The sequence below is a fragment of the Mauremys reevesii genome, linkage group 5 (genome assembly GCF_016161935.1).
Source record: "Mauremys reevesii isolate NIE-2019 linkage group 5, ASM1616193v1, whole genome shotgun sequence".
In the NCBI taxonomy this organism is placed as follows: Eukaryota; Metazoa; Chordata; order Testudines; family Geoemydidae; genus Mauremys; species Mauremys reevesii.
In genome coordinates, this window is record NC_052627.1 from 14,708,149 (window position 1) to 14,730,761 (window position 22,613).

General features: G+C 47.4%; 1 protein-coding gene across 5 annotated transcripts in view; it reads right to left on the reverse strand.

The window, feature by feature from the left end:
- CCDC158 (coiled-coil domain containing 158) overlaps positions 1-22,613 on the reverse strand; it is an 86,186-nt gene that overhangs the window by 36,060 nt on the left and 27,513 nt on the right. For 3 of the 5 annotated variants that reach the window (XM_039541602.1, XM_039541600.1, XM_039541597.1), the window contains exons 1-10: positions 21,057-21,106; positions 17,691-17,881; positions 16,425-16,461; positions 14,249-14,379; positions 12,382-12,626; positions 11,933-12,042; positions 11,267-11,594; positions 8,745-8,821; positions 7,681-7,791; positions 6,175-6,289 (exon numbers count right to left, since the gene is read on the reverse strand). In XM_039541602.1, coding sequence (XP_039397536.1) covers positions 6,175-6,289; positions 7,681-7,791; positions 8,745-8,821; positions 11,267-11,594; positions 11,933-12,042; positions 12,382-12,626; positions 14,249-14,379; positions 16,425-16,450 — 1,143 coding nt within the window. In that variant the 5' untranslated portion in view covers positions 16,451-16,461; positions 17,691-17,881; positions 21,057-21,106. Of the gene's footprint in view, positions 1-6,174; positions 6,290-7,680; positions 7,792-8,744; positions 8,822-11,266; positions 11,595-11,932; positions 12,043-12,381; positions 12,627-14,248; positions 14,380-16,424; positions 16,462-17,690; positions 17,882-21,056; positions 21,110-22,613 lie in introns of those variants that run through there. The other 2 variants (XM_039541598.1, XM_039541599.1) reach the window with 2 other exon arrangements.

Genomic DNA, 22,613 nt, shown 5'->3' on the forward strand with positions numbered 1-22,613 from the left:
AAACAGAATTTAACAGCTGGGGATAATTGTCTTATGGGACAGTTCTACTCTGAAAAGTGACTGTGTCCAAAAGGTGCTGCTGTATTCAACAGATCTGTTCCCTATGTGTATTCAGAGATGTATCTGCTTGCTTTAGTGATTAAAATGAGTTTTGACTACTACTGTTAGTCCTGGAGAGCCAACACAGCTAGGGGAGAGTGAGCTGGATTCTATTCCCACTCAAACCTCATCAAGACAATGGTTAACTACAGTCTAAATGCGGAATCTTTATGTTGGTAATGTCTGAGCTAGGAAAAAACCCAGTTTGACTAGCAGATTCTAAGTTGATATTGCATGGCCGGCAGTCAGATAAATCAACATTTGTACTTGAAAATTGAGCACATTTGATAAGGCGTCACTGTGTGATAATAAACATAGTACCACCTACAATGCTATTGCAACACTTTTCAAAGAACTACACTTTAAAATCTACAATCTTTCTTGGCCTGACTAAGATCTTGAAATTACCTTTTTGCCTTCTTTAAAAAACAATCAACCAACCTTTCATTGGCATAGGACAGAAGCAGTAAACTGTTCTCTCTATAATGCAATTATAATTACAGGGGAATAGTACATGTTCTGATTATTAATACAGTTGCATAACCAGTTTATTCAGGAGTGACCTCAAAACTCCTGCCTTTCAGACCAGTGGAGAGGGGGAACATCATGCCAATGATGCTGTCATTATCCAACAGGAGAGTACAGGACAGCTCCATAAGGACCTCCTCAACAAGTCTTATCCCAAAGCCTGGTAGAGGCAGGATTTGCCCTCCCTGTCACTGAGCTGCAATTCTGATTCTAAGGCCTACAGTGCTCTCTGGGTAGAGAGAAGGTCAGGATTGGCTGTGGGGTCCCTGGTAACTCCTCGGCTTGCTAGAAGTGTAACATTAAAGGACCACTTCCAGGGCCTTTTCTGTCTGCAGTTGCCCTTAGAGCCATTCCTATAGCCCCCGTATGGCGGGGCTCCATGGGAAAGGACATATTACTTATTGTACATAATATCTGGGAGGGTGGGGGAGCATGATGGTCCATACAGTCTTACCCACTCCCTGAGCTGACCCCTCCCCTCCTCCTATGAGAGCCCAACCCAGTGGAGAGCCCTCTGTAGGCTCCAGAGGTGTGGGAAGGTATTACCAAGGGGGCTGGCCCCCTTGCTTCCATCTGGGACAGATCTGCTAATGGAGAAAGCCCTTCATGCATGGATCTCCTGAGGACAATCTGAGCCAGGATCTGGCAGCGTATGGAGAGTCCCTTGCCAAACACAGCGTGGGAATGATGTCCAGATGGAGCAATACAAAAATAATAGCTTAGCCTATACTACCCAATTTCCTCTAAAAATGGTTGTCTGTCTGGTCATATTCACTTTGTTCTTAAAGATGATGTGAAATCCTTCAGATATGCCATGGCCTGAGTGTAAGATTCTGCGTGTCTGTAGCAATAGCTGATGAAGCCAATAATATCTACAACACAGCAGGGAGCTGCATTCCTTCATCATAAATACATTATCAAATCTATGGGCAAACCAATGGGTTATCTCCACCTGGAGGTGGTAAACTTTCTCTAATGCAGCAGTCCCCAAACTCTTGAGGGTCGTGCACCCCCTAACTCCTGTCCACACACCCCGCCGGAATGATGCTGCATCTCGGGGGAGGGACGCAGACGGGGGTAAAGGGGCCAAGGCTAGGGCTGCAGTTGGGGGTGGGGCTGGGAGCAGGGCTGCTCCCAGGGGCCAAGGCTGGGGGTGGAGCCACAGCTGGGCTGCAATCGGAGCCAGCAGCCGGGCCCGCGACCAGCTCTGGCTCCGTTCCCAGCCCAGCCCTCAGGAATGGAGCCGGGAATGGAGCCACGACCAGCAGCCAAGGCTAGAGGCTGGTGCGGAGCCAGGACCGGATCCGTGCCAAGACTGTGGAGTGGGCCAGGTGCAGGTAGCTGAGAGTGATGTTTGCTGCAGTTAGTAACATTTGGAGAAGTATTGCACATAAAATTCTGGGGTTCTGTTTTTGTTAAGAATTCCAAAAGGGAAAAATGCCCAAAGATTGCGTTCTGCAGTCAGAGATATAGGGGTGGCACCTTCCAGACAAACACCTGCCAGGGATGGTCTAGAACTGAGGTTGTGTTGGTCCCAGGCTGTTAGAGAGACAAGGTGGATGAGGTAATATCTCTTATTGGACCAAATTCTGTTGGTTTGGGAGACAAGCTTTGGAGCTTACACAGAGCTCTCTTTCAGGTCTGGGAAATGTACTCAGTGTCACAGCTAAATGCAAGGTGGAACAGATTGTTTAGCATGTCGGTAACACATATTTCAAGGGACCATTCAAGTGGAAATGGCCCATAAACACCTCTCCAGTCGTCGGTGGGTGGGTGGACACCCCTAGTTGTTGCCTAGCACCTAACACTGGAACCCACATGGGGTATCATAAAACAATTACAACCTATATTTGATGGGGACCATATCCTGAAAGAAATCTTTCCTAAACCCCTTTTCCTGGCCTTCAAACAACTCCTCAGCCTCTCTAAGCTCATCATCAGAAGCAAACTCCCCACAGACCAGGGCTCACCAACTCAAAGTGGCACCAGACCCTGCCGGAACAACAGAGGCAAAACCTGTAGACATACCTCCACAGCTACAATGATCAACCCCCGCCCCCCCTCACCACACTTTTCAGGATCCATGGGTCCTACCTATGCCTGTCAAAACCTGTGGTGTACCTCATCCAGTGCACTAAATGCCCTGATCACAACTATCTGGGTGAAGCGAGACAATTACTATGCTCTAGAATGAACTCAGGCAGAAAAATTATAAAAGACAAAAACACCATCCATTTCACCTGTGGGTGAACACATTTCACAAAGCGATCACTCCATATCTGACCTCTCAGTTCTCATCCTCAAAGGAAACCTGCACAACAGGTTCAAAAGATGAGTCTGGGAGCTTAAATTCATATCTTTGCTAGACGCTAAAAACCAAGGACTGAATAGCGACACTGGATTTATGGCTTATCACAACAATCTATAACCCACTAAATCCCACCCCCAGCTTTTTCCCCCTCCTTTTCCCCCATATGATGGGAAAGGTGTTAACGGCCACTTCACCTTGAAATCTGTTAACCACTTACGCTAAACAATCTGCTCCACCTTGTATTTAGCTGTGTCACTCTGAGTACATTTCCCAGACCTCAAGAATAGTTCTGGAAAAGCTTGAAAGATCGTCTCTCTCAACAGCAGAAATTGGTCCAATAAAAGATATTACCTCACTCACATTGTCTCTCTCGGATGGTGTAGATTTACTTGGTCCTGCCTCAGTGCAGGGGGCTGAACTTGATGACCTCTCGAGGTCCCTTCCAGCCCGACATTACTATGATTCTAGTATAGCGTGCTGCTCTGTTTATGCCGAACAGAATTTGTTAAAGTCATCTACATGAAAAAGTACATGGTAAACTGCACTTCGGCCACAGCTGGAACATAACAGATTAATTTACAAGCCCAACAAAAAATTTGTTTGGTTTGAGATCTGCGGTGCTTGTTTTGAAACACTATGGAATGAATTTTGATGCACGTGAAACAGAGCAGTAAGTGGAGCCAGACAAAGGGCAGGTTGGCCTGCTTTCAAATGCACAACATATCTGTGCCATGGTACCTCAAGCTTGACCTACCATATCCCTGCTATTTCCTTTCTGGGCCTTTCTTGAACAGTGAATAACAACCATGTAAAATCATACAACAGCTCTACAATGGAAGCAGCTTTCCACTAATAAGCAGGAAAAGGCTGCCAAAGTTAACATGATGTGTAACATAAGCAGGATTTGACTCCAGAAGTCAAACGTTACTGCATGAGTTGTCAGCTCTAATTTTACAAAGAGCGGAGAGCAACCATTTTCAGGTCAGCCTCTGAGAAAAAAGGGAAATTATCCTCAGATAATAATTATGAGATGTCAGAATCACAGCAGTATTATCTATGAAACCAAAGGACCTAAGTCCAGGGAAGGGAATAAGGAAATGGAAATTCTAAAGAAAGGGCACACAAAATGTTGTGGTTAGTGAATCAGAGTCATCTACTGCTGTGCAGGGAAAATCTCTTTGTGGATTTCCTCTGAGTGTTCCCCGCCCAATGAGCCATGGTCCCATCACCAGAGACCAGTGGATGCTGGGGGATGCACAAGAGACAAGGATCATCTGCACAGAGGTCCACTACTTACTCTGGGATTCCGGGCTCCCTGACAATGGAGCTCCAATGGAGCTGTGTTATCAGGACTTCCCTGGGCCCATTAATACCTCTCCAGTCATGAGGGGGAGGGAAATGATTACACAGCTCTAGTTGTCACCTACCACCTCACACTGGAACCCACATGGGGTATCATCAAACAATTGCAACCCATATTTGATGGGGAACACCTCCTGAAAGAAATCTGTCATTCTGGGTAGCGGCCTTCACATGTGCAGAGCCTCAAGTATTTTTGAAGAGAGAGCTAGATATTATATTGAAATAGGCATTCTTTAGGGGTACAGTCTCAAACCAGCCTTGTGAACTCAGAGAAAGAATTATACTGTAGAGGCTACCATCATCACCACACAGAAACGGAACTTTTCGATGTACGTGTTCAGTTTCCGTAACTCTCATGTATTTGGGAATGAGGAAATAATGGCAATACAACCCCCTTCCCAATTACTGGAGAGGTAACTCTTCTGTTCCCGTTTGGGGAAGGGCACTGACTTCAGTCTTTGTATTTTCTTGTAAGAGGGATCCCAGAAAGGGATGTGGAGTTGGGGTGGGGAGGTGACATTAAATAAATTCTCTGAAAAGTGAATGGATGGAGTGAACTTCTGGAGTGGAACTGGCTGGAGTGAACTTCTCTCCATTGGTCTAAGGTAATGGATCACCAAAAGGTAAAGGTGTAGGAAAAGGATTTGCTGCCCATATTTTGAGTCAGGGATTTTCAGTGTGCTATCAAACTTGCTGCTATGAAGAAAAGCAGCTTGAACCTGCAGGTGCTGACAAATGCTGTCTTTCCACCTGGGTCACTTCAAAATACTTCAATACTAACACTGTTTTCCTACACAAGCAATTGCTGTAGTAGCCACAGGGGTTTTATGTGATTCCAAATGGTTCATGATTGGGAAGCTGCAAGAGCAGGTGGCTGAAACCACACTCTCTCTATTGAGGTATGATCCACCCTATGAAAACCTGTGAGAGAACCCCTGAGAGAAGGCATGTTCATGAGACAGCCAAATGAACTGTCTCATTTGGGACTGTGGATAGGTAGATGGGAGAGGAGAGTGGTAAACAGAATGAAGGATTTGTGAGGAAGCTTGTTGATTGGGTCAAATGAAGCTGCTGTAATTGGTGATTCAAGACCAAAGTGCCTCGGCCTGTATTTGTGGTTAAGATTCTCCCTCTTTCTCTGGCCAAAGCATTTAGGTCTGAATTGCTAATTACAGCAGCTTTATTTGACCTAATCACCAGTTTCCTTTAACTAATGGGTAAAAAATTAATATTCCAGATGCCGATTAGGGCTCTTGATCTGTTTACAGCAGATTAGTTTCCTCTTTGATTTCCCAAGACAGAAAGTTTCTGGAGAACACTTCTGGATGTTATGGCTCATTCAAGAAGTTCTTTTTAATTGCCTAATTGTGTCTTCTTGTTACATTCTCTACCTTTTTAGGAGACATAATGCCTTTGATCCACATATACAACTGCTATTTAAAGTCTATGGTCCTCTGCACTGATTTCCAGATGGAATCATTTGCAACTAATTTTGATCTGTGTGCTCCTCTAATCTGTTTGTTAGAGAACAATGTTATTTGTTCTTAAACTCAGGGGTGCCGGAACAATTTTTACAGCAGAGGTGCTGAGAGACATTGAACCAAACTGCAAACCCTTTATATAATGGAAACCACTTCAAGCCTGCTCCTATGCTTAAACATGGTATATAATACAATACAATAGTTTGGAAAGAAAAACAGTGCCATGGATAAAAGAATAGTGATCTATCTGATCAGCCATTGAATTTCTCTGAAACAACACCTTTTCAAATGAGAGTGTGATTGTCTTTTTCTGACCTATACAGTGCATTTCAGGAGAAAACCCAGGTACCAAGTTCAGCTGGAGCTAGTACGAACACTACAGTCCACACACACCTTGTCTTCATACATCCTTTTAGCTTCTCGTAACTCAGAACGCAGCTGAGAAACAGTGGATTCCAGTTGACTGACCTGACGCATGTACATTGAATTCTGGTTTCGTGTTTGTTCTCTAAGAAAAATTTTGAAAGGAAGGAAAAAAAAAAAAATTGTGAGCGCTGCCAAAGCATGATACATACACGGCTATGCTAAGGATGTGATCCCTAGACTTCACTGTGTGAAGTCTGAAATGTGAAAATATAAAAATGGCACCGTCTTGCTTAACAGATCTGCTCCCTCTGTATTCAGTCATATTTGGTTAATTTAATGACAAAAATAAGTCGTCACTGCTTTTATTTCTGTTTACAATTCTGGGCCATGTATCATCAACACACATGTTAACTAAGTTTTAACTGGGGAGCTAGAGTCTGTCTTTAGTTGCACCAGAGGACTGCACAAGTGGAACTCTGGGCAGAATACAGCTCAGCGAATCTTTATCATGGGCGATTATGTGCAAGTCACACATGGCCCAATTTGACTTCCAAACCCCAGCTTCAGTTTGCGGGGTTGGCAGATAGAAAACTCATCTTTTAACATGTAAACTGAGCACATCTGACCTACAAGTCATCAAGGGACCATCAACAGGGAACCACCATGCCATTTTCCAGTCACTCAATTATTAGCAATGCCAACACTGGCCATATATGTGGCTTTTCCACAGGATCTTCTATAAAATTCATCACTATTTATTTCTGCCAGTAAACATCAAAAGAATTCATCCATTTTTGTTTATGATACAGATGACAAGAAATATACTGTCAGGAATGAATTTTGGACCAGAATCCTACCAACTCTTGATGGTTAAGGACTCCAGTCATCTCCTTAATTTATATAAAGCTGGTGCAGAATGCTCCCCGCAGCAATCTTTTCCTGCTCTATGGGTAGGTCTAGAGAGGGAGCAGGGCTGTGGTCCCACATTTTCCTAGTTCTGCTTCCCAAAGAGGGGAGGAAGAGAAGCAGTCCCTGTGATAGAGATTGCAGGGAATGCTATTGTGAGCATTCCCCATGCAGATGTGCAAGTGAAGAAGGTTCTTGTTCACTCCTTCACTTCGCTACTGTGCAGTGTTGCAGGAGTTGCTCATAACTCAGGACTCAGAGATTTGCTCAACGTCACAAAAAGAAATTTACGTCAGTCAGGAAAAGAGCCCAGGACTGATTCTCCTCTCACCTGAACCAGAGTAACTCCAATGACTCATTTGACTTACCTTGCTTCTGACTGAGAGTCAGTTCCCATGTCTCCTGATTCTCAGAGCTTTGCCTTAGGCACAAGACTGTGTTCCCCCCTATCTATTCTGTACCCTTTCTAGATTTCACCTCCCATGATTTCTGCAGTGATTGATTAACTCTGAAGCAAAGTTACTAGGAAATCTTATCATGCCAGCAGAGAGTGTATGCTAGCAGAGGGTGCCCTCTCTAGAAGCAAGGTTATTTTAATGTGTTCTGCAGTATAACTGAGAAACATACTGAATGATCTCCATCTGGCTTTGGATACTATTTGCATGGCTGCGTGCGCTGTTGGTTTTATCAGTCAGTGCTGCCACCTCCTGTTCATGTTCATTTATTAGTTGCTCAATCCTATTTTAAAAAATAAATACTGGTTACAATTGTAGACAAGGTATTTCCCACTGCATAAACTGTACGGAAAAGAATATTTCCCCAGTAGTCATAAGTTTAAAGATTTGGGGGATTTGTCATGAATGTAATCAATTGTATAAAATTAATTCACAGTTTATTTTGATGACATAACTAGATAATTCAATTAGAAAGTTCGAGAAGTTGCAATTTGTTGAACCAAGGAAGGCCAAAGTTTTGAACAAAAACAAGAAAGAGATAAGGGGAAAAACAAGGAAAATAAAAGATGACAATTAAAAGTCATGTCATCCACACATTGTTATTTACATTAAAGCACTACCATGTATTAGACAAGGTGTACTGCAATCTGCACTAGCTACATAAATAGCAAGCTCGGTTGCTTATTTTAATCAGAGAGAGGGGAAGAGCCCTGATCTGAAAAAAGCAAAAAGCACTGTAAGCATTTTTTGCAGTGTTACTTAAAATACCTCTGGTCATTTCTATTTTCCATCCTACTTTATAAAGTTATTGATTTTATCCTAACCAGCTTTAACAAGAATGCTGCACTCCACACAAGAATTATTTAAACGGTTTTGGTTCTAGTCATTAACAAACATGCCTATATTAGGAAAATATTAACATGACACGGTAAAGAACACAAAAGTCAGAAAATCCTCCTACTACAACCCAATGGAAATGGTTTTGCTCAGACGCTTCCAAAATATTGACCTTTCAGCAGAGATCATGTCTGGAAATTGTTAAATGTGTCAGGAAATTATGAGCATTTAAAAACACAAAGCTACAATAGAAACAGATAAACCCTCAATAATACTGACTGCTACTGCACCCCACACTTATTATAGTATCAGCATCTGGTACAAAAAATAATTAATCCTGGAAAAGTGAGGAAGTGATGGTGCCTGAACTATACTAGTGATTAAATAGGGAAAAGGTACCTATCTTGATGTTGTTGAAGCAGAAGTTCTGTTTTGGCCTGTGATTCTTTTTTCAGTGATTCAAGTTGTTCCTCCAACTGTTGTAAGCAAATTACAGTGTTGTTTATAGTGAGTAATCACTCTTACCCACTAGTAAATGAAAACACAATCTAAATCAATAGTTACTACAGTTTAAGAAACCAAGGTTCAGTTTGCATAACTCACACAAGCAAGGTTAAATTCTGGCTGTAAACTACAGAGCTGAGTTGGGGACAGTACAGAGACACATCACCCTAGTGGGAGTTCAGGCAGTGTGCTCCTCCTAAAAGATGTTACAGCATTTGCTCCTCTGTGCCTGGCCCGCTGCCAGTGGGGAATATGGTCACAGTTGGACTCCTGCCTGCCCCCTTTCCATGGGCTAGTGTAGAAAGCAGTGCTAGCCCTGCAGTCTTTGCACTCCCTGAGCTCAAAGACTCCGGTGTAGCTGGCCACTGAATGGGATGTGTAAAGGGCGTGAGGCTCTTTGCGCCCTCTCAGTCTGTCTTCATTAGGAAAAAAGGGTGTTCTTACCTTGAGTTATCTGTCTTCACTAGGATTTGACCTGAAGTAAAGGCATCTGTAGTTTTTACACAAGTTAGCAGGTTGAGTTAAAAACTATAGGGGACCTTGGGGTTTACCTTGAGCTGCTAACTAATTATTATTTATTATTTGTATTATCATAGTGTCTGGCAGCCCCAGTCATGGACCACTGTGCTAGTGCTGTACAGGTAGAATAAAGGAAGTTCCTGCCCCAAAGAGCTTACTTGTGTGAAACCACACAATTCCTTGTCCTCTTCACCAGGATTTTACCTCGAGTTAGCAGGCGAGTTAAGAACACACCTTTTTTGTCCTAATGAAGACAAGGTCTTCACTTGCTTGTCCACCAGCATGGTGGCCAAGGTGCAATCTGGCCCTAAGCCGATGACATAGCGTCAGACAAAGGAGTCTTTGATAGCCAGCACTGATTTCTGTAGGGCTTCATCTCACAAAAGTCTGAGTGCTCTTAACTTCCACCTAAATCAATAGACGTTGAGGGCTCTTGACACATCACGAGATGTGCTTAGCACTGTACAGATTCAGGTCATTACTGATTAATATCGTTGCCCTTTGGCCAATATTTGGGGCATCGCTGCATTGTTTCCATTAGGAGGCGAAACTGATGATGGAGCCAGGTATTTCTTTGATACCATTAACAAAGAATGTATACAAACAGGGGCGGCTCTAGACACCAGCGCGCCAAGCAGGCGCGGCGGGCGGGCTTCCTTGGGGCGGATTTGCATGGAGCTCCGCCCGGCATGCCCTGCTGCAGGTCACGAGCCGGACGAGCGCGGACCTGCCGCAGGCATGACGGTCCGCGGGTCCGTTCCCCTCCGCCGCTCGCGAGCTCCCGCGGCGCGCGGACAGGGTCCTCCGCCGCCGTCGCCGGCTCGGGACCTGTGCGCAGGCATGGCTCAACAGGGACCGAGCTGGAGGAAGGGACCCGCCGTGGACCGGTAAGAGCGGCGGCGCGGCGCGGCGCTTGGGGGGGGCAGAGTTTCTAGAGCCGCCCCTGTATACAAAGACCTGTTTCCCTGAACACAGTAGGAACACACAACAGCAGCCAGTTTCCTTGTTGACAATTTCCAAGCCTACTTTTAAGCAAGCCCTTTCCCCCCAAGGAGCTGCCTTTGATCCCTCTCAGGGCCATCCTCATGACTACTTCTCTCACTGTCTGCTGACTTTCTCCTGGCTTTTTACATCTTTCTTCCTCTGACAGCCACAGACACCCACCCCACCAACCAGTGTCAATCTCCCAGCACCTGTGTCTGCAATCAGTCCCCAGGGAAATCCCTCTGCCCACATGGCTTAGTTTCTCCTCAGGCCTTGCCATGCTGGCTAGAGCCTTGGGCAGTGGCATCTATTATTTCAGCTATTGCTACACAAAGGGCCTTTGTCTGCTTCTTCATAAGTGCTTAGTGCACCCACTGATTTTACCCAGGTCTAGGACTGAGGACAGGTATTAACACTACCTTCCAGCATAACAATCCAACGGCTAACTTTTCACACTGAAGCTACTACTGAACTGATGCAACAGCTGTAAAATTTTGGCTTTCAAGCATGTTCAGAAGATAACCAAAAGAGACTCAGCTTAGGAGCCAGGGAACTGCTGAAATCACAAGCCCTTGCAGCTTTATAGGAAGGCAAATTAATATATTGAGCTAAAATAGCTTCCCCAGGGCTCCCAAGAGTGGGGATTGGACAGGGCCAGGGGATCCACCACTACTTGGATTCTCTGGAGCTCTCTTGTGCAGGAGGTGGGAGTGGTATGCACGGGGATCATGCAGCACCCCGAAGCAGCCTGTGTGAATTGGCTCCACAGCTGCTCTGAGGCAAGGGAAGGATTCAGCTACTTGAGCCAGGCACTGCTTTGTGGATTTGGCTCTCAGAGTGTTTTTACAAAACACATAGTCACCTGGAAGCTTACACCACTAACTGTCAGGAAAAGTAGTGTTCTCCCCACTCACCGGGAAAATCCTCCCTTTGAGATACGACACCTCTGAGTCTAAATCTCGCAGGACTTTACTAAAAGCTGTGCCCAGGTTGCGGATATGGAGACCGCTGATGTTCTCGTGCTCATACACCCTCTTGCCTGTGCTGTCTTCGTAGTCCACTAGAACGCCCCGCAGTTCGTGGAGCACTTCCTCATGGCCATGTACCATCTTTTTCAGATGCTCAGTTTGGCTGTTGGCCTCCCTCAGCATCTCCTCCTGAAGGTGGTTAGCTGTTTGCAGTTCATGAATTGTAGCCTGTAGCTGTATTTTGATGTCCTCCTGGGTCTGGGATTCTCTTCGTCTGTATTTCAGAAAGGAAGACATCCAAGAAATATTGAAAGTGATAATGGTGTACAATGTTTGTTTTTATCCTGTCTGATATTGGGGGGGGAGGGTTTATAATCACTATTTCTGCAAATTATGGACTCTGGTATGTTTTCTGAAACTATGGGCCAGACCTTGCACTCTGCCATGACTACTGCTGCCCAAGGCTCCTTCCAGGAGAACCGTCCTTGCACTTGGGGACTAGTTCAATCACCTGCTGCAGTCCTTCTCCTCCTCCCAAGCCCACATGGGAGCTGTGTATCATTTACCAGATACACTACAATGGGCTAGTCTCTGATGTAAGCATGCACACACCTGATATCCACAAGAGCATCTCTCTCCATTTGCACCTCCTGAAGTTTGGTCTGCAACTCAACGATTGTCTGTCTTAAATTGAACTTCTGTTGTTCATGCAGTTCAGTGTTCTGGACAAACAAAACAAGCAAATTATTGAATATTTGACCAAAAATAAATGTAGCTAAGGGTAATATGGTAATTTATAATAAGATACATTTTTTTAGTGTTCTCAGATACCCAGTTGTTGCTCATTGCTATGGTGCAGGTGTACTGGGGGCATTACCGGAGGGGGCATGGCAAGACTGCTGCTGTTCTGAGGCACTGGGAACTATGGTAGCTGAGAACAGGTAAGAGGCTGCTCTAAATGTGCTGGTGACCAAACTCTACCCTGGCCAGTCCAGGAATCCAGTATGTAAGAAAGCCATGGCAGCCACACCCATGAATCTGGCCCAAAGTCTTCAACTCACATCATTTAGCCTCTTCTGCAGATCTCTGACTTGCTGTGAGTACTCTTCCAAGATGCTCTCAATGTGCTCTTTTCCAGGATAACTAGTGCTTCTCTTCTGGGTATCAATGTCCACTTCATATTTAGAATACAAGACAGTTTTGGGTGGACTACTGCCAGCACTAGCAGAGGTAGAGGTTTCCATCACTGTGCTACGAATGGAAGATGCTAATACATTCTGATTGCTGAAAAGTGGGCTAGCAGCACCTGAAATGAGAAAATATTATATATTGAAAATGGAATCCTTATGTGAAAATAAAATAATTCTTTACACCTGTGAAAGCCAAGAGCCAAATGAGTGTTCTGCCCATTCTCTTCAAGACAGTGGAGAATCAAGCCCATATACTTTAGAAGTCAGCTTTTTCTAAGGATTGTATAGGCCCCATCCATTCTTGCAATGCATCTTGTCATGTACACCAGTGCAAAGTGAGTGCAGAGTGGGTGTGAGACACTGCAAGATCAGATTGGTAACATTTTAAACCCACTGCACTCTCACTTTGCACTGCTGAAAATGCTGCCACAATGTGCATGGCAATGGTAAGTCAGGCCCTTTGGCCTCAGTTCTTAGACTACAGGATGATCACCCCCAGGTAGGGGGTACAGCTTGGGGTAGTTCCTATGCCACCCACCCTTAGAGCTGGTGAAAGTGGCATGGCCAGGGCATCCTTGCACCCCAGTGATCTCTGGCTGGCTTAACTGCATGTTAGGACCACTGGCAATCTGGGAGCCGCCCTGATTTACATTGGGGGGATCCAGTATATAGCAATCTAGGGATCAGGAGAGTGCAAAAGCAGATTAAAGCCACCTTTGCACACATGTCCAACCCCCATCCACTATCATAGCACATCTGCACCACTTTGTTAATTCACTAAAATCAGATTAGGAAAGGGATAGATAATAAAAGAGAAAATATCATAAGGCCACTATATAAATCCCTGGTATGCCCACACTTTGAATATCACATAAGGTTCTGGTCACCCCATCTCCAAAAAGATATATTAGAATTGGAAAAAGTACAGAGAAGGGCAACAAAAATTATTAGTGGTATGGAACAGCTTCCATATGAGGAGAGATGAAAAAGACTGGGACTGTTCACTTAGAAAAGAGACGACTAAGGGTGGGGGATAGGACAGAGGTCTATAAAAATCATGAATGGTATGGAGAAAGTGAATAAGGAAGTGTTATTTACCCCTTCGTATAACACAAGAACCAGAGGTCACCCAATGAAATCAATAGGCAGTAGGCTTAAAACAAATATAAGGAAGTACTTCTTCATATAATGCACAGTCAACCTATAGAACTCATTGCCAAGGGACGCTGTGAAGACCAAAACTATAACTGGGTTAAAAAAATTAGATAAGTTCACAAAAAAGCCATAAGTTCTTGGCTATTAGCCAAGATGGGCAGGGATGTAACCCTATTCTCTGGATGTCCATAAACTGCTGACTGACAGAAGCTACAACTGGATGACAGAGGATGGACCAATCGATAATTGCCCTGTTCTGTTCTTTCCCTCTTAAACATCTGGCATTGGTCACTGTTAGAAGACAGGACACTGGGCTAAATGGACCATTGGTCTGATTCTTATGGTCTGATGGCCATTCTTATGTAGATATTTTTGTACATTGTTCAGAATGTACAAGACACCAGTTTTAAAACAGCAGTTTTGAAACAACAGTTTTGCTAAAAGATGCTTCAACCTTAAGTGTAAAATTTCAACTCTTATGCACCCTTTTTAACAATAACTCTTGAGTGGGACAGTTTGCACAACTGAGATAGCTTGATGTTAAATGAATTCTCAATGTTGTTAAACTGTATTTAGTACTTACCCCCACTGGGAATGTTGCCACTTGATAAAATCTCTTCATGACTCAGAGAATGTGTGATTGATTCCATTGTAAATTTGGTTGCTTCTTCTTGGAGTTTCAGAGTCTCTTTTGTTTGTCTTTCCAGTGCTTCCCTGCAAAATTATATGTGTGAGTATTTGTTGAGAGTACAATGTATGAATAGAGGAAGGTATCCAACTGCATCGTGTCACCACAAATAGTATTTGAAATGAATAATTAAAAATAAGATCATTTTATAGGCTCCATTTAGTGACATTATACACTCATTTAGCAAGAAAGTGCCAGATCGTCAACTCTTGTAAATTTGTGTAGCTCCACTGAAATCAATTGAGCTATGCTGATATACACCAGCCAAGATTTGTCCTGAAGGGGCTGAACACAAAATACAACAAAACAAAATACTCCATCAAACAAATAAAAACAACCTGTTCGGATCATATCAAAACAAGATTCCTCCCACCCCGCCTTACTTTTTCTCTTGATTGGCTGGTGAAATACCATCTACTGACACAGAAATTCTGCTTTACCGTGTAAAGTTTGCATGGCTGATTGACTGATTGACAAAAGCATTAACAACTCAATCAATCAAATGGTTAAGGAGAAATTTCATACTGAATTCTGACAAGTGCTATGGGACTGTATTTTTCAGATGTTATGGGGAGACACTTCAGGGTTGTAAAGAGAAGAAACCCTCTACAATAACAGAAAACATTTTTCAGTTAAACACACTGATCTCCAGCACAGAAACAAGAACTCTCCTAGCTCACAGCATGACATCGCCCATAGAATGCAGAGTTTCAAAATCTTATTTGTTTGAAGTCGCATAGGCAGCACAACATTTCTTAAAAACATGTACCTAGCCTTTTGAAGAAGGAAGGATGAGGAAGTTAAGGAGAAAATGGGAAGGGCACAGAAAGGGAGATATTTCTAAATGTGGATCTATATCCTATTTTTGAAGTCTAGACAGCTCATGAAAATGGACAAAATCCTAGATTTTTAAGAGATGTTAAAGACATCAAGAGGGAAAACCTGCAATCAAACTCACCTTCTCATGGGTGCAAATCCAGTTAAGTGTGCAGTAATGGCCAGATTGTTACTGGCACAGTGGGTGTGCAGGGGATGGAAGTAAGGATCCCTTCCTTTGTGAGTTTCAAACAAGACTCTGTCTTAGACAAGTCTCTGAGCTCAAGAGACCCCACAGACTACTCCCTCTGTGAGGCCTTAAGGGCACATGCTGCCTCAGTGGGAGAGGTTGGGGTAAGAAGGATGCAAACCTGTCCACTCTGCATTGCCCCATAGAGCTGGATAGGTGCTGCACAGGAAGTTTATAACTTGATCTGAGCTTACTGAATCTCAATTGTAATTAGAGGGTGCTTCATTCACCATACGGATATTGCTACACAACACCTCAGCTTCACCTCAATAGTCTGATATATGAAGTGCTCAGATGAGCCCTCCTACTGAAATAAAACAAAAAACAAGATTTCAGAGACGTTTATAAACTCGGGCCAGATTCACTGATACACTCCATGTGCTTTGCAGCCAGAACCTACTCCAAATGGGTGCAAAGCAGCCAGAACCTACTAGTAAATCCAACCCGAAGAGTGTTAAAACTGCCCCATGAATCTAAGTTGTTAATGCGGAAGCCCAGTGATGATACTTTTCAGGCAAAATTTTCAATTATTTGATGCGTAAATGTGTGCCTAAATATTTGCATCTAATTGGCATAATTGTGTGTGTAAATTTGTTAACTGCAAACATCAAAAGGCAAATAAACAAAAGGCAGAAAGATTCCTAAAAGGGCTTCACATCATTTTTACCCTATGGACTGATACACAATGTAACAATATGAAAATGAAAGTAAAAGAGAATCAGGCCATAAAAGTTTAATTATTACCCCAGGGCCATATTCTACCCTTCATCTTTGTGCAAAAGTCCCATTGTCATCAGTAAGAATGCCACAGAATGGCTTTGACATTGGTGCACTTTGTAACACATTTCTTCCTCATCTCTGCTGTCACGTTATTGCTAAGAAGACTATCTTTTACTATTCTGGTCATGTCAAAGTTCAATAATCAAGGTGTACACTATAAGGGTAAGCAGCAGGGTATTTTAAAAATAACTTCGCTAATAAACAAACAAAAAAGACAGACACTACCTTAATTCCTGGATATTCTTGCTCATTGTAACAGTGTCTGCAAAGAATAATAGCAATCTTTAATTTTTTTTCACATTTTAAAAATCAACTTTTTCTCTTAAATGAATTTTGAACTAATGCAATTTAATAGTGTAGAAATAAGTTCACAGATGTTAAACAATTAGCTGTTTATATTTGCTTTGGAAAGTTTTTCTGTTTCCTGAGTAATATTGTGAGATGGACTTTGTTGCATAAACGCAACTCTATGTTTTATAACAGGGGCCAGCTGTGATGGGATGACTGGCCCCTTTAAGAGGTAATTGGTTCTGCCCCACTTGTGACTCATTCAACCCTCCTCCCCACGTTGGGGAAATGAGCGTAGCACCCCATGACAGTAGTTCATGTGGTTAAAATCAGTCCAGGCCTGGTGTTAAAAGTGAAGCCTCCAGAGAGCAATGAAAAAGAGAGCAAGAAGGCAGCTTGAAAAAGGCTTGCTGGATTAGGGTGATTTGGTCTTAGAGAAACCAGCTGGGGAGTATTGCTGCCTGCTGAGTTCTCCCAACCCAGGGAGAAATGCAATAACGTAAAATTAAACAAATTAATTAACAATTTAAATTAACAAACTCAGCCCAACAAGCAGGACTGTGGGTCTCTAGAGCTAAGGAGAGAGAAGCCTGATAGGAAATCCTCCCAGTCCCCTGAATTTAGAGAAGCTCTTCTGTGGGGAAGCTGATTAAACTCAATAAATTATTTTCCCAGGAGATGGTGAATATTATTTAAAAACTCCGGATGGAAGTCATTTACCTGAATCCCTAAGGAGCTGAAGGCAGGGTGTCAGAACTACACTGTGTCACTAGTAGCCATGATCTGGAATGGAATTCTCTTATATAGCCCTGGCATCTCCTATGAAATACCTCTTTTTTTTTTACTGGAAGAGGTATGCAAAATTTACCATTCTCACAACTGATTTCAGGCATCAAACTTTATGCTCCAAATTAACATTAAAGGCTGGAATTTCAACTCTCTGCCTAGACTACAGCTGCAAAACTGGTAACAGATTTTGAGCACACAAAAGTCCTGTGGACATTTGCACATACAAGCTTTATGCACACAGAGGCACCAGGCACACATTGACCTATTTTGTGCTTCAAGTGCCTGCTGGATGGCTCAAATGGAGGGTTTTATGCACAGATTCTTTTGGCATAAATTAGGCAGCCAGTTTTGAAACCTTGTCCCTAATAAATCTGAGCTTTATTCAGCTTTGCAAAATTCTTCTCCTCCACTCACCTGTGGCAAGTAATTCTTTTTGAGAGGTGCGCAAAGTGTTTTCACTATGGAGGGCAAGTAGTTTTTGTATCTGCTCTGGTAAATTTTCAAGACAGTTTTGCAAGGCTGGATTAATTGCAGAAAGACAGAGGTCCAGATCAGCGCTTGCATAATCCACCTGCAGCAGAGTTGCATTTAGTTCAGAGTTTGTTCTAAGGAATATAAAAGAATGAACAATTTATAATTATATAATCCTTTCAGCCAAATTATCCAAATGCTTTGCTATACAAGTGGGTAAGTATTATTGTCCCAATTTCACTGATACAGAAAACTTACTGAAAGTCACTTGCCCAAGGTGCACAATAAAGCAACAGAAGAGTCAGAAATAGAATCGGGGAGTCCTGGCTCCCAGACCCCACACTAACCGCTAGAGAAGGCTGACACTTTCAAAATTATGTGTTGTAGTAGTAGTGCCTAGTCAGAGACCTCTGGCCCACTGTGCTAGGTGTTGTACAAGCGGGCCAAAAAGTTTTCAGACTTGGGTGCCTCAATACAAAATGACATGTCACCAGATTTTTAGAGGTGATGAGCACTAGCAGCTCCCTTTGAGTTTTCTGCCCTGCAAACTGGGCGGAAGGAGTCCACAATGCTGACTTGCAACTTCACCCCTTAGGTGCTGAACTTGCAGGAGTGAATAGCTCCTCCTTTGGGTTTTTCAAACATGGGAGTGCAGAGCCAGGCCTGTGCTCCCAGAAGGCACATTGGTGCAGAAGACTGCCCGTCTACAGGAAGCTGAACTTCTAGGGTAAGCTTATTGTCCAGTGAGATTTAGATTCTGGCAGCCCCTGGAGCCTGCTAGCAGGCCCTCAAAAAGCCTGAGTTCAGGCTTGTATAAAATGAGCGCACGCTGATTTGCAGACATGGACGTGGTCATAGCCTGTTGGAAAATAAAGTCTCTCTTAATTTTCACCTCAGCAGGAGCTGATTTCCCCCCCCCCCCGCCCCTTGAGGCAACTTTAGAGGCAGCCCCTCTCTTTCCGTGGGGAGCTGAGTCTGCTTTTACGTTCCCTCTCTGTGTCTCTCTCCCCATTGTCCCTCCCATTAGGTCTCTGGGCCCAGTTCACCACTCTTGTTATTTCAGTTATATGCCACTGTACCACCACTGATTTCAGTGGTGTTACTCAGGCATCACAGAGTGGCTCACTGTTGAATCAGGCTGCTGGGTCCCCTTCAGGCAGAGTTGCCAAGTTTGGGACCGCTCTGCTGAATGGTGTTTCTCAGAGGTGAGAGAAAGTCACTGATGCCTGCCTCCACCCTGGGGCCGTGGGCTGTCAGAGCAGCCATGGGCGGGAGGCAGGACCTATCCCTATGCTCTCTAGAAACAGCTGCGAGGGGCCCTCTCTAAGATTAGCCCTCCACAAGGACCCTGATCCACCTGGACCTGGTGGTGCCTATAGGGGGCCAGGTGGGGTGTTGGGTCAGTGCCTGGTGGAGAGCTGGCGCAGTTGGGTTAGTGTCAGACTGGGTGGGTGCCTGGCAGTGTGCAGCTGGTTGGGTCAGTGCCTCATGTGGGAGCTGGCGGGGTGTGGAGCAAGGGGGTGGGTGGCTGGCTGGCTGGCTGGCTGGCTGGGGTACTGGGTGGGTACCTGGCTCGGGGAGGTGGGTGGGTGTCAGGGCAGGGTGGGTGCCTGGTGGTGTGAGGGGGGCCAGGTGGCTGCCTGACAGGGAACTGGGGCTGCTGGGTGTCTGTCAGGCTGGGTGCCTGGTGGTGGTGGAGGAGGGACTGGCTCAGTGCCTGGCGCTGGGAAGGGGGCTGGGTGGGTGTGTGGGGGGGGGGGGGGCCGGGGTTGGGAGGGGGACCGGGTGGGTGTGCGGCCTGGTGTGGTGAGGGGGTGGGTGTGGGTTGGGTGGGGGCCAGACTGGCTCGGTGCCTGGCACCTGGCAGGGGGCAGGTGGGTGCTTGGTGGGGTAGGGGCTGGGGGCAGGTGGGTGCCAGGCGGGCTGAGTGCCGGGCTGGGGGCTGGCTGGGTGCCGGGCTGGCTGGGTGCTGGGCGGGGGCCCGGGAGGGTGCCAGGCTGGCTGGGTGCTGGGCGGGGGGCCGGGTGGGTGCCAGGCTGGCTGGGTACTGTGTGGTGGCTGGGTGGGTGCCAGGCTGGCTGGGGGCCGGGCAGGGGCCGGGCGAGTGCCAGGCTGGCTGGGTGTGCATCAGGTGGGTGCCAGGCTGGGTGGGTGCCAGGCGGGGGGCTGGGTGGGTGCCAGGATAGATTGGTGCCAGGCGGGTGCCAGGCTGGCTGGGTGCCGGGGGGGGGTGGTGCCAGGCTGGCTGGGTGCTGGGCAGGGGTCAGGCGGGTGCCAGGCTGCCTGGGTGCCGGGCGGGGGTTGAGGTGGGTGCCAGGCTGGCTGGGTGCCGGGCGGGGGTTGAGGTGGGTGCCAGGCTGGCTGGGTGCCGGGCTGGCTGGGTGCGGGGCGGGGGGCCGGGTGGGTGCCAGGCTGGCTGGGTGCGGGGCTGGGGTCTTGGTGGGTGCCGGGCTGGCTGGGTGCGGGCGGGGCCGGGTGGGTGCCAGGCTGGCTGGGTGCCAGGCGGAGGGCCGGGCGGGGGCCGGGCTGGGTGGGTGCCGGGCGGGGGGCTGGGTGGGTGCCAGGCTGGCTTGGTGCCAGGCAGGTGCCAGGCTGGCTGGGTGCCAGGCGGGGTTGAGGTGGGTGCCAGGCTGGCTGGGTGCTGGGCGGGGCCGGGTGGGTGCCGGGCTGGCTGGGCGGGGCTGGGCGGTGCCGGGCTGGCTGGGGCCGGGTGGGTGCCGGGTGGGGCCGGGTGGGTGCCAGGCTGGCTGGGGGCCGGGCTGGGGGCCGGGTGGGTGCCGGGCTGGCTGGGTGCCGGGCGGGGCCGGGTGGGTGCCGTGGGGCCGGGTGGGTGCCGGGTGCCGGCTGGCTGGGGCCGGGCTGGGGCCGGGTGGGTGCCGGGCTGGCTGGGTGCCGGGCGGGGCTGGGAGGTGCCAGGCTGGCTGGGTGCTGGGCGGGGCCGGGTGGGTGCCGGGCTGGCTGGGTGCTGGGCTTGAGGTGGGTGCCGGGCTGGCTGGGGGCCGGGGGGGGGGCCGGGCGGGTGCCAGGCTGGCTGGGTGCTGGGCTGGGGTTGAGGTGGTGCCAGGCTGGCTGGGTGCCGGGCGGGGCCGGGTGGGTGCCGGGCTGGCTGGGTGCTGGGGCGGGGGCCGGGTGGGTGCCGGGCTGGCTGGGTGCAGGGCGGGGGTTGAGGTGGGTGCCAGGCTGGCTGGGTGCCGGGCGGGGGGCCGGGCGGGTGCTGGGCTGGCTGGGTGACCGGCGCTGGCTGGGGGTAGGGGCTGGTTGTTGGGCCGGGGGTGCCAGCTGCTGCTGGGCCGGGGACGCTCTCCCCACCTTGCCCAGCACCTCGTCCCGCTGCCGTCGCCTCCCTGCGCTCCTGGCCGGGATCCCCGAGGGGGAGCAGGGAGTGGGGCGGCGGAGAGGCTGCCTGGCAGCCCCGGGGCAGGCACCCCTGGTGGCAGGGAGGAGGAACTGCAGCGTTCCCTGCTGCACTGCGGGGCCCCTCACCTCCCCGCTAGGCTGGGGGAGGCCGTGGGGGGCTGCCCCACGTGCGTTTCCCCCGAGGTGTCTGATGCTGGCCAGCCCTGCTTCATGCTTCCCCCAGTGCTTCTGTGTCAGCCCCACTGCTCTCTGTGGGACCCCTTCCAGCTGCCCGCGGCCCCCGTCTCGCACCCTCTGTCACCCTGTCTCGACGCACCTCGCTCAGGCTCCAGCCTCCCCTCGCTCCCGGAGACTCCAGCGCGCTGCCGGCGGCCCAGGCCGGCTGAAACGCGTCAGCCCCTCAGCCTTCAGGGCTGGGAAATCCTTCAGCCCGCGGCATCCCCGACTGGGGGAAAAGCACATTAAACCCCCCAGGTACTTCTGTCTGGCTGCCAGGAAAGCTGCTGACTCAGCGAGGAGGCCGGGGAGCTGAGAGCTGGAAGCCCTGACCCAAAGCCAGAACTGAGCCTGGTGTGTATATAAGTACAGCCCCGTTGCCAGGGTCACTGAAGGGGCCATGACGCCTGTGTCGGTGGGTCTCGCTGCCTCGTCCCATGGCCCCACAGCCTCTGGATGCCTATCTCCTGGAATCCCCATTCTCTATAGTGCCTCTGCTGTTGTTACTCACTGTGGGGGAGTATACAGGGAGCCTTTGAGAGCAGCAGTAAATTGGGGGGGGGTAGGGAAGAAAGAAGAGGGGGGCTAGGAGAATAAGGAAGGAGGCAGGATAGTGGTGGGGAGGGAGATGGAAAGGGAAAGAATGGCATGTCTCCCTCCCCAGGGATTCGGAGTGGGCGACTGGAATCTCCCTGGGAGCAGCCAGGGGGAAGGTTTGCATTTTTGTATGTGTTTAAGGTTGTACACAAAGCAATCACACACAAATTGGGGGTGAGTGGCTTCCCCCAAAGGGTCAAAAATCAAAAGCAGCCTGAAAATATCCAACTAATGATTTTTATGCCAATCCCATCCTTTTAGAGGTGTCTGAGGTTTTTTTGAATGCCTAAGGTTGGCAGTATGATAACATGACTTGGATTATGTATTCTCTATTGCAAAGCAATTCTGGCAGCCCTTTTAGTTCAGAGGTTGGAAATACGGTGACCAGCTATTCCATCGCATGCCTAGAGTTCAGTCACAAAAATGTACTGATTGCCAAATCACAATTGTATATATCAGCTGACTGCTCCAATACCAAAGCAAATCAAACCAAATAACAGCAACCAGAGTGCTCAAGAAATATATTCATTGACAAGACTTAAATATTAGAGAGTCCTGAAAACTCCTATCACAAAAACCTGAGAAATAGGTTTCTAAAGAAACTCTACAATTCAGCAGCAGCTAACATCAGCATTGCCACAAAAGACTTATATGGAATCCTCAACTAAGCAAGCACCCGTATAACCAGAATGAAAG